The sequence below is a fragment of the Theropithecus gelada genome, chromosome 3 (genome assembly GCF_003255815.1).
Source record: "Theropithecus gelada isolate Dixy chromosome 3, Tgel_1.0, whole genome shotgun sequence".
Classification (NCBI taxonomy): domain Eukaryota; kingdom Metazoa; phylum Chordata; class Mammalia; order Primates; family Cercopithecidae; genus Theropithecus; species Theropithecus gelada.
The window spans coordinates 54,081,787-54,098,769 of NC_037670.1; the positions used below are offsets into that span (position 1 = coordinate 54,081,787).

General features: G+C 55.2%; 1 protein-coding gene across 2 annotated transcripts in view; it reads right to left on the bottom strand.

Annotated features, from left to right (window-relative positions):
• Positions 1-16,983, bottom strand: part of RADIL (Rap associating with DIL domain) — an 80,903-nt gene that overhangs the window by 15,068 nt on the left and 48,852 nt on the right. For both annotated transcript variants that reach the window (XM_025380879.1, XM_025380877.1), the window contains 4 exons: positions 16,280-16,317; positions 6,213-6,373; positions 1,076-1,188; positions 66-303 (listed from right to left, as the gene is read on the bottom strand). In XM_025380879.1, the coding sequence (XP_025236664.1) occupies positions 66-303; positions 1,076-1,188; positions 6,213-6,373; positions 16,280-16,317 (550 nt within the window). The remainder of the gene's footprint in view (positions 1-65; positions 304-1,075; positions 1,189-6,212; positions 6,374-16,279; positions 16,318-16,983) is intronic.

The window sequence follows — 16,983 nt, forward strand, 5'->3', positions numbered from 1 at the left end:
TGCCAGCAGCCGTCACGTCCAGGAATGTGAGCCCCCGACCCCTCAACCCCGCATGAGGCCCTCACCCCTGTCGAGGAGCTGGTTGAGGAGCAGTGTCCCGGAGAAGAAGAAGAGGTAGGCAAGCATCTGCGAGGCCACCTCGGGGTGCACCTGCAGCTGCCGCAGGAGGTCCAGGGCTGCCTGGTACACGGACACCACGCGGCGCAGCTCCTCGGGCAGTTCGGGGGCCGAACACCAGCTCTCACGGCGTTCCATCTGGAATGGTGGGCACTCCAGGAGTGCTGGGAGGCAGATGTACAGGGACTGGCAGGGGCGAGAGAACAGCAACCAGCATTTCCAGGAGTGCTGGTGGCCGACAGGGGTCCTGACCCAGCGAGCTCCCCACCCATGCACTGCTCGCAGGGACCCGGCCTTGGCGGCTTCCTACTGGACAGGCCACGGCTTTGCAAACGTCCAGTGTGGGGTGTGGGGACACAGAAGCTGCCTCCTGGGGCTGCTGGGAGCAGAGGTGGGGTGCAGGGGTATCTGCTCCTGTCGGAGGCACAGATGAACTCAGAAGGCGCACAGAGGTGGCGCCTGGGGGGATGGGCTCCGACAAAGAGGCTGGAGACACCCATGGGTAAAGACGGGAGAGCCACCACTCCCTCGAAAGTGGCTCACCACACCCCCGATGCACCCCAAGCTGACCAGGGTCACAGGGGGACCGGCGGCAGCACCTCTGGCACCCGTGGGTCCAGGGTGACAACAGGGCCACATCCCTTGCGCCCCATGCTGGAGCTTCCCCCACCTCATCCTTGACCCTTGAAACAATGGCAGGAAGGGGGTGTTCTAAGGTGAGGGGAAGAGGGAGCTGGGATGGTTCTAGGGTTTCTGTGCGACCCGAGGAGGAGGGAGCGTGGGGGGTGCAGCTGGGCCTTTGCAGAACCTGCAGCCACTGCTCCCTGCTGAAGTGGAGCTTGTCACGGTCCCCTCCCTCAGCCCCCCAGAAGGCTCCTAGGAGAGCCACAGGCACAAGCTTGAGTCCCACTTCATCCCAGGAGCTGCCTGAGTGCAGAAGCAGTGCCCGTCCGTGCACCTTGGAGACGTAGTAGACGCACTGCTGGAAGGCGTACAGCACCACCTCCTCCAGCACCGCCATGGCCTCCTCGCTGGCCGTCAGCGTGCAGGAGAACAGCGACTCCTTAGAGCCTGCGGGGAGACAGCCACACAGATGGTCACAATGGGCACAGCACTCAGGAACGCAGCAACTCAGCCAGCCGCCAGCTCTGTCCCTGCCGCGGGCACTGCCCAACGCGCCCATCTGGGGTCCGGATGCCATAAACCGGCCAAGGGACTCTGGGCCCTGGCTGGGACGAGCGCAGCAAACCTGCCGCCGCCCTTACCAGGGGAGAGGAATGCTGGGGAGGGGGCAGGAGGGGCCCAGACACTCAACGTCTCAATGCCCAGCCCTGCCTAAGTGCTCATTCACTCCCACGTTCTGATAAGTTTTCTGTTACAACCAACTGCACCCAACATAGCAGGTCCTAACTCCCTCCCCACAGGTCGCCTCTCACCCACGACATGGGTCACAGGACTCTGGCAGCAGCCCCCGAGTGGCTGCCACTCCGTGGAATCATAACAGTCTTTCGGGAAGAAAAAGCCCAAATCACCTATTTCGGGAGGAAAAAGCCCAAATCACCTATTTCACCCCCACTCCCGGGTGTCAGCGGGGGCGGCTGGAGCTGAGGCTGGGGGCAGCTGCCCACGGAGTGGTTCCTGCCCTCTGGGTGGGGGCTCTTGTGAAGGTGAGAGGCTCCCGACAGGGTGGAGCCTTCCTGGGGGCTTCCAGAACGTGAGGGGGCATGTGGTGGTCTCAGTGACTGGGGGTCCCATCAGCACCTGGGGAAGGGGCCAGGACCCTGCTGTCCCGCCTTTAGGTGCGTTCATTCTCTCCCGGGACTGTGGGTGGCGACCACAGCGGTGTTCCTAGTGCAGCCAGGTAGGTGGCCACAGCTCCCCTCCTCTCCCTCCTGTGGGGTCTTCTTCCAGGAGGGACAGAGGGGACGCACTGTGGGAGCTGCCTGTCGGGGCACCTGACAGGGCTGCGTGGGTGGTGCCTGGTAAGCCAGGCCAACACTCACCCCGATGCGGGCCTCCCAGGAGCACAGGCCCCCAGCCGCCCCTCTGCCACGCAGAGTGCACGGGAGGCCGCCCACTCATGGCCAGGACAATGCTGCACCGAGTCCCTGGACAAGCCCCTGTCACTTTCGCTCCTCTGCTCCTGGTGCTCCTCCTTCAGGGGCCTGGGGCTGCCTGGCCCCCACCCACCAAGCCTGCTCCCCAAGAACCTGTGAGATCCCCCAGTGCCTGCCCCACAGGGTCACATCTGGGACCCAGGCAGGGCAGCTGGAGGGACCCCGGGGTCCAGGGCAGTGAGGGGCTCTCAGGCTCTGCCAACCTCAACACTGCGCCCAGAAGCCTCCAGGCCTGTGGAGACACACAAGGCGGCCCGAGGGCATCCACAGCGAGTACCAGCCAAGGATATTCACAGCCACGGCAGGCGGGTCAGGAGGCTGAGCTCTGACCCGTCCACCTGTCCTGGTGCCCTGACCCCGACTGCCTCAGGCTGCCAGCTCTGAGAACCCAGCCCCACATCACTTCCTGGGCAAGGGCAGGGTGCCGGCGGGAAGAGGGAAACGGGGCGTGGGAGTGACAGGAGGAGGAGAAGGTGGCAGGGGCTGTGCTGAACGAAACCACAGAGCAGCCTCCAGCCACCTCCCAAGGGCCTGAGACTCCATTTCTTCTTTTATTTAATTTTTGGTAGAGATGGGATCTCACTATGTTGCCCAGGCTGGTCTGGAACTCCTGGGCTCAGGCAATCCACCCGCCTTGGCCTCCCAAAGTGCTGGGATTACAAGCGTGTGCCCCTGCACCTGGCCGTGAGACTCCATTTCTTTCTTTTTTCTTTTCTTTTCTTTTCTTTTTTTTTTTTTTTTGAGACACAGTCTCACTCTGTCGCCCAGGCTGGAGTGCAAGGGCACAATCCCAGCTCACTGCAGCCTCTGCTTTCCAAGTTCAAGCGATTCTCTCCACTCAGCCTCCCAAGTAGCTGGGACTACAGGAGCATGCCACCATGCCCTGCTAATTTCTGTATTTTTAGTAGATCTGCCCACCTCGGCCTCCCAAAGTGCGGGCATGACAGGTGTGAGCCTGGCCCTTAGACTCCATTTCTAAATCCCCCGAGACGCGTTTCCCCGTGGTACCAGGGCTGGTGGGATTTCTGAGGATTTCCGACGCCCACAAGCCATTAAGAGGACACACCAGCCGGCTGCCCCTGCCCGGCTCCGAAACTCCACGACCCCTGAGGAAGCCAGCCCTGTCCCTAAAGAAGAAGGCGCTGAGCCTCAGCCATGAAGAGAATCCGAGACACACACGATGGTGTGAGGTGGTGCAGGAGGGGCCTGGATCAGAGCTTTGGACAAAACAGTGTTTGGGGAATGACAATGGCCATGTGACTCGCTCTCCGGACGGGACAGCCCTGCTCTCCGAATTCCCACAGACATTTCCTGCAGAGAGTCAGGAGGCTGACGGGGCTCTGACCCTCCGGCCCCTACTGGGGGCTATTTCCCACTCCATTCCCTGGCGCCTGCCTGGCCCTCGACACCGGGAGCCTGCGGGCGTCCCTGGGCCCCGACTCCCATCGCCGGGCCAAACACTACCCAGGCCCCTGACCAAAAATAACTTCCTCCCAAGACCAAAGGCAGCAGCTCCATCAGCCTGGAGCAATTTTTCCCATGAAGAGCAGCCAACACGGGGACCACATGGGACCCAGCTGCCTGCAGCCACCAGACCCAGGCAGCCACGAAGCCATGTGGAAAGTCAGCCGGGGACTCGCCGGGAACACGGAGCTCAAAAGTCACAGGTCCGCGAACTGACTCTTTCTGTGGGGGCCGGAACAAAAGGGGCCCCTAAGCTGGCCCCGTCCCCCGTCACACGGAAGGACCAAGTGCACTGCAACGTCAGCGAGGGTCGCCCTTGGCCAGCCGCAACCCCGGAGTTGCCTCCATCCCAGGGCCACCTGCTGGCTGCGACTCCAGCCCTAGAGGATGGCAGAGTCAGGTCTGCAGGGAGAGGTGACAGGCACTGGAGTCCCGGGAGCCCAGGAGCCCCAGGGGAGGACTGCAGCCAGGCAGATGGACGTGGGAAACTTGCGTGGAGACTTAGGGACACACAGTCGTTTACGTCACTTTCCGGGAAAAAGCCAGAGGAAAGGTCTAGCTTAGACCCAGGCCCTGTGGACAGGCAGGGGCTACCGTGTCACGTGGGGGGCAAGGGCACAGGCCAGAGGCCTGGATGCCCACTGAGGCCAGGAGGGGTTGACACTACCCCCCATATTCAAGGCAGCACCAACTCCCAGACTGGGGAGCCCCTGGCAGGACCCCATGTCCCCTTCCCCGTGAAGGAAGGGAGAAGGAAACAGTGGGAAGGAACCGTGGCCGGCAGGAAGGAACTCAGGCAGATCCCAGCCAGCTCTGCCTCCCCCAGGAACGGGGGCCCCACCCCACAACCTCATGGCCAGGGCCGGCCTGGCCTCCTCCATGCAGCCTCAATCCAGCCTGGTCTCTGCAGCCCGGCCCCCGCCTGGAGGCTGACTGGGCCCTGACGCATTGTGGGAGCCTGTCCCACCACAGGGTCACTGCGCAGATGCCCTGGCGCCTCCCTCTCACCACCGAGAGCCCCTCCTCTCAGGAAAACTGCCCCTAAGGCGTGGGGGGCACAGCAAGGTCCCAGCGCCCCCAACACAGCCCGGCCAGGACCTTGCCTGGCCTTGTGTCCTCCGGGTTGTCTCATATGCAGTCACAGCCACAGACCCCTCCCAGGGATGGGGACACAGCTGAGTACACAGAGACCCCGCAGTGTCTGGTAGACTGAGCCCGTGGGAGCGCCCGTCCCTGCACACCGGGCCCGGGCCTCCCTAGCAGCTTGGAGACACAGCTCAGGGCAGCTCGGAATGCGCCACTCACTGACCTGGGTCCTCCAGAGGCAGGGCCACAACGCCACGGCCACTCAGGACCCTCCGGCCCTGGGCCCTCCGGACAGCCCACCCCACAGATGTGAGGGCAGTAGATGGACAGCAAGGCCGTAGGGGGGCAGAACCAAGGCCGCCCACGAGAGGCTCTGGTCCCCAGTCTCCTGGGCCCACTTGTCACTGTCCTGCTGCCCCACCTGGCTCCATTCCAGGCCCCACACAGTTCTCAGCAGACACACCAGCCGAAATCCTACCCCGGCTTCCGGGCCCGGCCCCACACCACCTTCCTCACGAAGCCCCCGAGACTGCCCCGTTGGAAACCCTCTCCCTTAGTATTTTCAGAACACTTCCTACTGCATTTCAGAAATCCTGAAATGTTGGCCAGGCGTGGTGACTCACGCCTATAATCCCAGCACTTTGGGAGACTGAGGTGGGCGGATCACTTGAGGTCAGGAGTTCGAGACCAGCCTGGCCAACATGGTGAAACCCCATCTCTACCAAAAATACAAAAACTAGCCGGGAGAGGTGGCATGCTCCTGCAATCCCAGGTACTCAGGAGGCTGAGGCACGAGAATCGCTTGAACCTGGGAGGAGGAGCTTGCAGTGAACCAAGATCCCACCATTGCATTCCAGCCTGGGCGACAGAGCGAGACTCCGTCTCAAAAAAAGAAAAAGAAATCCTGAAATGTGTATTTCCCACATCTTAATCTATGAAACCGGCATGATCTATAATTTCACAACGATGACTGGCAACATCTGTCCTTCTGGAACAATGGTGCATCTCAGAACGGGGGGCGGTCTCATGGCCGACACTCTCTCTACTGCCCCTTACATTTGGTTCATGGTGGATGGTGGCATCTGTCTCCCTTACTGAGTGACCTGTGTAACCCCCCGGGCCCTCCTGCAAGCAGAAGAGTGGGGTTGTGGTCAAGGGGACGCCACTGCACGGAGCACATGGGATGATGGGGACAGACTGAGCGCCAAGGGGCTGTGGGGGGAGGTGCCAGGCTGGCCCATGCCACCAGCACCAGCCTCACAGGCCGTCCCCGAGCAGCTGACACATGGCAGCCCGGGGGCTGAGGAAGCCCCGGCATGAATCCATCCCTGCTATCATGGCCAACTCGGTCCTGAGGACGGTGAGGAGGTGCCACACTCCCCTGCCTGGGGCGCCGGCGGGGGGAACGGAGGGCAGCGCCAGCCGTACCTGTGACGTCCAGCTGCTCCTCCATGCTCTGCATGTAGAGTGGGCATTTCTGCTGGATAAAGTACAGGAGCTCGATGGAATTAGACATCCAGAAAAGAATGGGCTGCAAGTCTGGAACCAGATCAGCCATGGCGCAGCCGGCCAGCGAGATGGGCTCCTGGCTACCAAGACAGAAAGACTAAGAGTTATGCGGGGACCTGACACCCAGGAGGCTGCATCTACCACTCTCTCTAAGTAAGGACGCGCGTTTTCACGGGACGCTGACAACAACTGCAACCGTCAACCTGACACTGCTGGGCGGGGACATTTAACAATACATGTACCCGCCTGGCATCTGCCCACGACACCTGACAGCCAGAGGCCCCTACAAGCCTAGCAGGGAGACAGCCGGGTGCCACAGCCATTGGTAAAAAACCTTGGTAAATAAATGCCTTGCATGTCTTCTCTTTTGGAATGAGATCATAAAGTGGCTACAAATGCTGAGACAGAATGTGTGCCAATATGTGTGCGTGCGCCTGTATGCGTGCATGGGGGTGGGGGCTGGTCCGAAGTTTTTAGAACAACAAATGTCAGTTCCATTATATTATTTAAGTTAACAAGGTAATTATCAAAGGAAATAAACAATAATAGAGCTATTTTGGGAGGTGCACAAGGCAAAATGAAATGCTACTTTATTAAAGCAGGAAGTCAGAAAATCACATGTAAAGTCCATGAATCGCAGGGTAGCAGGCAAAGCATGTGATTTGAAGACTCAGAGGCAATCGTTAGAAACCCAAATTGAGGCCAGGCATGGTGGCTCACACCTGTAATCCCAGCACTTTGGAAGGCCAAGGTGGGTGGATCACCCGAGGTCAGGAGTTCGAGACCAGCCTGGCCAACATGGTGAAACCCCGTCTCTACTAAAAATATAAACATTAGTTGGGCGTGGTGGTGGGCACCTGTAATCCCAGCTACTCGGAATGCTGAGGCAGGAGAATCGCTTGAATCCAGGAGGCCTCCCAGCAGCTGGGACTATAGGCATGCACTGCCATCCCTGGCTAATTATTAAAAAACTTTTTTTTTTTTTTTTAAGACACAGGGTCTTACTATGTTGCCCAGGCTGCTCTTGAACTTCTAACCTTAAGCAATCCTCTTGCTTTGGATTCCTAAAGTGCTGGGATTATAGGCATGAGCCACCATGCCTGGCCCTGATTCTGTATCCATGGGGTTTGTTGTTACTCTGAGTAACAAAAGCAGAAGTAGCTCAGGCCCCTCCCTGGCCAGCCCGATGCAGGTAGGGGTGGGGTGGTGCCCTTCCCTCCCAGGCCTGCTGCCTCCTGACTCAATGCTCCCTTTTCAGGGGATGATGGCAATATCAGGGCTGCCTCCTCCCTTGGCGGCAGCCTCCGCCGTCAGGCTGGCTTCCAAGCTCAGAGCTCCCAAACCCTTTCTCCTGCATCTCTGGCACCAGCCGCAGGATGTGTCTGTCTGGTGTGACTTGACACTGCCTTCTAGTGTCCTCAGCCGGCCTCTTGGAACGTCTGAGGGGTGGATACGGCGAGGCTGTGCTGAGGTCCCCGGGTAATTCCTCGTTTAAAATGCCAACCACACGTCTTTCTCACAGGTTCCTCATCTGGTCCAGGCACCAGCTTAGCATTAAGCCACTGGACAGGCTGCCTCAGACGCCCTGGGTCCCTAGCAGCTCAGAGGACGCATTCATCCATAAGCCTCCATAATTGCAGCTGGCGGACACAAATAGCCATGTGCCCGAGTGGTGAGCAGGAAGGATCGTTTTGCAAACAGATCAAATCATGCAGATCTGACTTGGGACTGCCTGGGGTGTGGAGGGCGGCCCTGCTGCCTGGCCTGTGGCTGGCCAGGATACTCCTTGTCACCTGTGTCCTTTACTGGGGGGATTCTAAGGGGCGAGCCAGGCGGCTGCCACTCTGCTGGCCACAGGGCATGGTGCCCAGGCCCGGGGCAGAGCCAGGCTCAAGGCTGGACAGCTGTCAGAGTGACCACCGCGCGCAGCCCCAGGTGTGTGGACCCAGCCTGGGGTCTTCTAAAGGTGCCAAGCCCACAGGAAATGCCACCAGGACCTTAAGGCAGTCAGTGTGTGAGGGCATCTGGGAAGGGCTGAGGCCCTGTTTTCCTCCCTATTCTCTCCCCAGCTGGGCAGCCAAGCGGGGCTGGGGGAGGAAGCCCAGGCTGCGTCCCAGATTGGTGCCCCAAGTGTTGCCTGCTCTCTCTGACGTCACTTCACTTTTGTCCACAAACAATGTTGACCTCTCTCGCGTGCGCACAGCTGGGGAGGGAAGAAACTGGCCTGAGACTGTCTCTCCTGTTTCTGGCGGCTAAGCAGGTCTGCTACCTGCTCATGGATCTGGCACAGCTAAAAGTCCTGCTCCTTTTTGCCCATTCTGGATACTGGCTTGAAGGACACACATGTCTGCAGATGGGCAGAGGAGCTTTTTATGCAGTTAAAGGATTCACTGGGCTCTTTGGAGACTAATTCCATCTTGTTTTCAACATTTGCTGCCCTTCTCAATTTTACCGGAACCCAGAGGGTAGACAGGCCTCTCCCGGAAAACAAGCGACCAGGCTTTGCAACTGGAGTTTCAGGATCAGACTCAGGCCAGGTCAGCGCTGAACGCTCCCACCTGCCAACCTGGGGCCACGTGAGTGGGGGCCCAGGGAATGATGAAGATCCAGCCCATTCTACCCAGACCTGTGTGGATGGAGGAGCAGGTCTGGTGGAAAAGGAAAACCCATGTTGTCCTAGAAGAGGGCAGAGGGGAAGGGCACTCGGGCAGGGACAACACAGCCCGGCAGGAGGAATGGGCGCAGCTGGCTGGGACAGTTCTAGAAGAGGGCAGGGGGAAGGGCACTCAGCAGGAACAGCACAGCCCAACAGGAGGAATGGGCGCAGTTGGCTGGGGCAGGCCGGTCAGGGCGCGGGTATCTCCTGCGGGTGAAGGGAGGCACTGGAGTCCCACTCCTGGGAACCAAGGTGACGGAAACACTCGCAGGGCCCACAAGGAGCACAGAGGCGAGAGCATAGCCGCCGGCCACGGCCTATGCATGCCTGTCGCGTCCATCAAGAGAGGACCAGGGAACGGCGCACCCCAAAAAGTGGGTCAGCCACATCCACCAACCTGGAGAGGTCGTGAGTGAGAAAGCAAGCCACAGACAGCTCAGCCAGTGCCGTCACACCCGGAAAGAAAGGAAGAAAGAAAGAAAAAAGGAAAGAGAGAGAGAGAAAGAAAAAAGCCAGGAACGGTGGCTCACAGCTGTAATCCCAGCACTTTGGGAGGCCAAGGTGGGCAGATCACAAGGTCAGGACTTCAAGACCAGCCTGGCCAACATGGTGAAACCCTGTCTCTATTAAAAATACAAAAATTAGCTGGGCATAGTGGTGCATTCCTGTAATCCCAGCTACTCAAGAAGCTGAGGCAGAAGAATTGCTTGAACCAGGACCCAGGAGGTGGAGGTTGCAGTGAGCCAAGATCACGCCACTGCACTCCAGCCTGGGCTACAGAGCAAGACTCTGTCTCAGAAAAAAAAAAAAAAAAAGAAAAGAAAGAAAGACAAGAAGGGAAATGAAGTGGTAAACATATTGCAGGAAACTGTTAGAAGTGCTCTTTGGGGGCCAGGTGCGGTGGCTCACATCTGTAATCCCAGCACTTTGGGAGGCTGAAGCAAGAGGATCACTTCAGTCTTGTCTCTACAAAAAATCCAAAAATTAGCCAGGGCATGGCGGTGCACACCTGTGCTCCCAACTACTCGGGAGGCTGAGGCAGGAGGATCGCTTGAGCCCAGGAGGTTGAGGCTGCAGTGAGCTCTGACTGCACCACTGCACTCCAGCCTGGGCAACAGAGTGAGACCCTGTCTCAAAAAACCGTAATTAATTAAATTAAATGAAGTAAAAACAAAGAATGATTTAAGACACAGTAGTGTTAAAAGCAAGCTGAAGCTGGAATAACGTAAGTAATAAAATGAAAGCCTGGAAGTGAGGATGGGGGTCGAAGCATCCTGAGATCTAGTGTTCCACAAAAAGATGAAGATATTAATATTTTCAGAATTACTTTGAAACTAATAAAGAAGGAAAAGGGGAATTTTAAAAAATCCAATTACGCCGAGGTAGGCAGATCACCTGAGGTCAGGAGTTCGAGACCAGCTGGCCAACATAGTGAAACCCCGTCTTTACTGAAAATACAAGAATTAGCCAGGTGTGGTGGCGCGTGCCTGTAATCCCAGCTACTCGGGAGGCTGAGGCATGAGAATCGCTTGAACCCAGGGGGTAGAGGTTGCAGTGAGCTGAGATCGAGCCACTATACTCCAACCTGTGCAACAGAGCGAGACTCTGTCTCAAAAAAAAAAAAAAAAATCCAATCAGATAGGAAAGTATAAAAATTAAAGGCAAAAGGCACAGAAAACAGTGTGAAACCGATGTTAAAAATGTGGCCAAAGACATCAGGAATGGCAATAAACCTAAATAGATTCAACTTGCCCATTAACAAAGATAAGTCAGGTGAATAAACAATCGCTTTCAAAACATAAAACAAAAGGACACAGAAAGGGTGAAGGTAAACTTTCCCTGGTTCCAAGTACAGGCTGGAAAAAACTGATCAGGCGAATGGGAAACCAGTGAAAAGGGATGTGGTACTCACCCCAGGGAAAGAAAGATTCTAGGGCAATAAGAATCATCAGGACAGGCTGGGAGTGTGGCTCATGCCTGTCATCCCAGCACTTTAGGAGACCAAGGTGGGCAGATTGCTTGAGGTCAGGAGTTCAAGACAAGCCTGGTCAACATGGCAAAACCCCATCTTTACTGAAAATACAAAAATTAGCCAGGCATGGTGGCAGGCACCTGTAATCCCAGCTACTCAGGAGGCTGAGGCAGGAGAACTGCTTGAACCTGGGAGGCGGAGGCTGCAGTGACATGTGATTGCACCACTGCACTCCAGCCTGGGCGACAGAGCAAGACTGTCTCAAAAAAAAAAAAAAACAAAACAAAAAACAAACAAACAAACAAAAAAAAAACAGCGCCAGGAGCAGTGGCTTACACCTGTAGTCCTGTAATCCCAGCACTTTGGGAGGCTGAGGTGGGCGGACCACAAGGTCAGGAGATCAAGATCATCCTGGCTAACACAGTGAAACCCCATCTCTACTAAAAATACAAAAACTTAGCTAGGTGTGGTGGCGGATGCCTGTAGTCCCAGCTACTCGGGAGGCTGAGGCAGGAGAATGGCGTGAACCCAGGAGGTGGAGGTTGCAGTGAGCTGAGATCCCGCCACTGCACTCCAGCCTGGGGGACAGGGCAAGACTCCATCTCAGAAAAAGAAAAGAACAAAAAGAAATAAAAAATGAAATAAACCAATCATCACTAAAGAAAGGGATTCGGCCGACACGGGTCTCCCTCCCCGAGGACTCTGGCCCAGATGTTCTTCCAGCAAAGCTTCAGGGCCAGCCCTCACCTCATACGAACCAATCTGGAGAACTAAGAAATGGAGAAAGCTCCCCAATTCATGTTCTGTGAACCTGGTTACTCAAATCAGACAAGGACAATGCAAAAAATAAAAGAACGTAGACCGATGTTACCAATTAATTCAGATGGGAAAATCCTAATTAAAAGATCAACAGTCGGCCGGGCGCGGTGGCTCACGCCTGTAATCCCAGCACTTTGGGAGGCTGAGGCGGGCGGATCACAAGGTCAGGAGATCGAGACCATCCTGGCTAACACGGTGAAACCCCGTCTCTACTAAAAATACAAAAAATTAGCTGGATGTGGTGGCGGGCGCCTGTAGTCCCAGCTACTCGGGAGGCTGAGGCAGGAGAATGGCGTGGGCCTGGGAGGCGGAGCTTGCAGTGAGCTGTCAACATCATTAATCGTCAGGGAGATGCCAATCAAAACCACAACGAGATGCCACCTCACTCCTGTTAGAATGGCCATTATCAAAACGATGACAGATGACAGGTGTTCAAAAGGACTGCACGCTGTTGGTGGGAATATAAATTAGTACAGCCTTTACAGAAAACAGTATGGAGGCTCCTTGAAATATTAAAAATATAGACTGGGCACGGTGGCTTACGCCTGTAATCCCAACACTTTGGGAGGTTGAGGTGGGAGGCTGCTTGAGCTCAGGAGTTCCAGACCAGCCTGGGTGAACATAGTGAAATTCCATCTCTACAAAAAACACAAAAATTAGCCGGGTGTGGTGGCGCGCACCTGTAGTCCCAGCTGCTTGAAGGCTGAGGAGCAGGAATCGCTTCAGCCCAGGAGGTGGAGGCGGAGGTTGCGGCGAGCTGAGGTCGCACCAGTGCACTCCAGCCTGGGTGACAGAATGAGACCCTGTCTCAAAAAAAGAGAAAACCTAGGAATGTAGGACTCTACATTAACAGACTAAAGGGGGGAAATATGATGATCACAGATGCAGAAAATGATTTAGTCAAATTCAGTAGTCATTCACAATTTGAAACACAGAACACAAAGATTTGAGGCAAACAGGGCAAACAAAATGTTAGTAATATTAAATCCCAAATCATCATCATCATCATCATCACGTCAGTTTCAGGTGTGGGTTCACGGATGAGTGACGGAGTCTGTACTGTTCTGGGTTTCGTAAGTGATTCATTATTTTACAAAGGAAAAAGGAAAAGGCCCCCAGGCGTGCATGAGGGATGGAAACAGGGCTGTTTCTAGGCCCTAACGATGACGGTTCCGGAACGCACAGCATGAGCGCACAGCTGCAGCAGAGAGGGCCCGGCCTTCCTGTCAACGAGGAAGCTGGTTCCACCCAGAGCTGCACTTCAGACTGCAGGCCGCCCAGCAAACAGGCGCTGGGGTGGAAGGTTCCAGTCTTCCCCACACCTCAGCACTTAGGAGGATGAGGGCTGGATACACTCCCATCCCCTCCACACCCTGCCTCAACCTCAGAACTCCAGCTGTCCTGGAGCAGAGCCCCAGAGGGAGGCCACCATGCCTGTCACTGGGCCAGTCCCAACTCCCATGCAAACTTCTCCTCAGCACTGAAAGCCCACAAGATGCCAGGCGCCACTGTAGGGGCCCGGGCTTGGACCACCTCCTCGCCATGAGTCAGGCTGTCAATCACCCTTCGATGCTGTCCGGGGCCTGGCTTCTGTGGAACCCTCTCCTGTCAGGCTGGGAGGCAGAGCCTGGGTCCCTCACACAGTCCCAGATCTCACAGGCCAGGACCCACCCCAATGCATGGCATCGGGACCTGGCTGGAGGGAGCAGGTGTTTGCCAGTGAAAGTGGAAGGCATTCAGAGCTCAGCTCTCCCTGGGCCGGGCAGTGGGGATGCTGGGGACTCCAGGTCAGTGGTCCCCAAGCTGTCCCATGCCTGTCCCTCCTACCTTTGAAAGAAGGATGGACCTAGGGTAGACATCAGCAGGCACATATGGCAATAATGGGCTTTATGGATGGACCATTTTTGGTAGGTGAGGCACTCACAGGCTTTGACTGTGTCCCCACCCAAATCTCATCTTAAACTGTAGCTCCCACAATTCCCGAGTGTTGTGGGAGGGGGCCCAGTGGGAGGTAACGGAATCATGGGGGCGGGTCTTTCCCATGCTCTTCTCCTGATAGTGAATGAGTCCTCACAAGATCTGATGGTTTTAGAAAGGGCAGTTCCCCTGCATACGCTCTCTCATCTGCCGCCATCTAAGACGTGCCCTTGTTCCTCCTTTGCCTTCTGCCACGATTGTGAGGCCTCCCCAGCCATGTAAGTCCATTGTGAGAACTGTGAGTCCATTAAACCTGTTTCCTTTACAAATTACCCAGTCTCGGGTATGTCTTTATTAGCAGTGTGAGAACAGACTAATAAAGGCACGGATGGGAATCACACAAGCCTCTGTGTACCACAGCTTGACTTAAGAGGATGCTGCCAGCCACTCAGCCTGAGCCCCCCAGACGCATTCCCTCCCTCACTGCCTAGCATGGCCACCACCTTCCACTCTGCCTTCATCAGTGTCATCTCTCGTGTGTCTTAAACAGGATGGTTTGGCTGTGAATATCACACACGTGTGTGTGTATGTGTGTGTGTATATGCATTTAACCGTACCACAGACACCGTGCTGGGTGCTTTTTCCCAGCATTGTCTTGGATTCAGCTGCACTGAGAGAGCAGTGGCTGAAGGTCATTCCCTGCTACCGCTGAGCCCTCTGCCTGGAGGAGTCATGTGGCGGCTTTAGCTCCTGTGCAGACACACTGCCCTCCACAAGCAGGTGTCTCTCCAGGGCCCACTCGAGAGTGGGAGTGTGGGCCACAGGGGCTGTGCGTCTGTATCAGATCCAACCGAATGGTTTCCCAAGCCCGCCAGCAGTGTCTAGGGTAGAGATAGTGCTTTCTGTGCAAACAGCCGTTGGAGAGTGGCGGTGCACTGCCCTACCTCTAACCCAGGAGCTGCGCATTTCCCTGAAGGAGCAGGTTACTTCTAACCCAGAATCAGGGGAGAGCAAGGGAGGAGAAGGCTCAAAAGAGGGCCTCGTGCAGCCATAAAGAAAGCATGAGATCGGCCAGGCACAGTGGCTTATGCTCATAATCCCAGCACTTTGGGAGGCCGAGGCAGGGGGGATCACCTGAGGTCAGGAGTTCAAGACCAGCCTGACCAACATGGAGAATCCCCATCTCTACTAAAAATACAAAATTAGCAGCCGGGCGCGGTGGCTCACACTTGTAATCCCAGCACTTTGGGAGGCCAAAGAGGATGGATCACGAGGTCAGGAGATCGAGACCATCCTGGCTAACAAGGTGAAATGCCATCTCCACTAAAAATACACACACACACACACACACAAAAAAAAATTAGCTGGCCGTGATGGCAGGCACCTGTAGTCCCAGCTACTTGGGAGGCTGAGGCAGGAGAATGGCATGAACCCAGGAGGCGGAGCTTGCAGTGAGCCGAGATCACGACACTGCACTCCAGTCTGGTCGACAGAGCAAGACTCCGCTTAAAAAAAAAAAAATTAGCTGGGCGTGGTGGTGCATGTCTGTAATCCCAGCTACTCCGGAGGCTGAGGCAGGAGAATCGCTTGAACCCGAGAGGCAGAGGTTGCAGTGAGCCGAGATCGCACTATTGCACTCCAGCCTGGGCAACAAGAGCGAAACTCCATCTCAAAAAAAAAAAAAAAAAAAAAAGCATGAGCTCTTGTCCTTTGCAGGCACATGGATGGAGCTAGAGGCTATTATGCTTAGCAAACTAACGCAGGAACAGAAAACTAAATACCCTCTCACTTACAAGTGGGAGTTAAATGATGAGAACACGTGGACACAGAGAGGGGAGCAACAGACACTGGGGACTTTCAGAGGGTGGAGGCTGGAAGGAGGGAGAGGATCAGGAAATACAACAAATGGGTACAAGGCTTAATACCTGGGTGATGAAATAATCTGTACAACAAGCCTGCATGACACAAGTTTACCTACATAACAAGCTGCACTTGTACCCCTGAACTTAAAATAAAAGTGAAAAATACATACTTAATAAAATTGTGAAGATTCTCCAAAAAAAAAAAAAAAAAAAAAGCCAGGCATGGTGGCTCACGCCTGTAATCCCAGTACTTTGGGACGCCACGACAGGTGGATCACTTGAGTTCAGGAGTTCGAGACCAGCCTGGTCAACATGGTGAAACCCTGTCTCTACTGAAAATACAAAAAAAAAATTGCCGGGCATGGAGGTGCGCACCTGCAGTCCCAGCTACTCGGGAGGCTGAGGCAAGAGAATCCCTTGCACCTGGGAGGTGGAGGTTGCAGTGAGCCGAGATTGCACCATTGCACTCCAGCCTGGGGATGGAGCAAGACTCCATCTCAAACAAAACAAAACAAAAACAAACAAAAAAAAGAAGATCTCACCCATCCAGTCTTAAGGGTGCCCTGAAGCAATTTCCCAACTCAGAGCTTCCCAAGGTGATGACTAAAGAAGCAAAAAAGGTCGCTGCTTGGATGGAAGGACAAAGCCTGGAGCTGACCCCAAGGCGTGGGGTGACCCCTCAGGACTTGGCTCCCCGGGGAGGTGTGAGCCCCCGGGACCTGCTGCTCAGAGACGGGCACAATAACCAGGTCATACTCACAGTTGCGCCTGCTTCTCTGCTAGTTCTTTGGTTTTCTCCTACAATTACAAAGTAGGAGAAAAAGCAAGTGAGAAAAACAGGCTAACACAGGGACACGTTCAGATACACATTATACCATCGACATGAAAACAAGCCGTGCTGCCCCAGGCATCCTGTGTGACACTATTTATTCAAGCTGTGCTGGAAAGGACATTTTCCATGTGACTTAAACATCTTCCCATTCCATTACCGACTGTGACCTACAAGTTTCCTACAATAGAGTATCTCACAACTCTCTAGCTTACATAACAACCAGCTATTTAAAAAATAGTAGAGGCTGGGCAAGGTGGCTCACGCCTGTAATCCCAGCACTTTGGGAGGCCAAGGTGGGCAGATCACTTGAGGTCAGGAGTTCGAGACTGGCCTGGACAACATGGTGAAACCCTATCTCTATTAAAAATACAAAAATAAACCGGGTATGGTGGTGTATGCTTATAATCCCAGCTATTCGGGAGGCTGAGTCAGGAGAATCGCTTGAACCTGGGATGCGAAGGTTGTAGTGAGACGAGATCATGCCACCGCACTACAGCCTGAGTGACAGAGCGAGACTCCATCTCAGAAAAAAAAAAAAAAAATTATTCTTGCCTTAGTAGCAAGTTATTATCCAGCTAAATGTAACCGTGATGGCTGACTGCGCATAGACTCTAAGCATCTGCCTATATGTT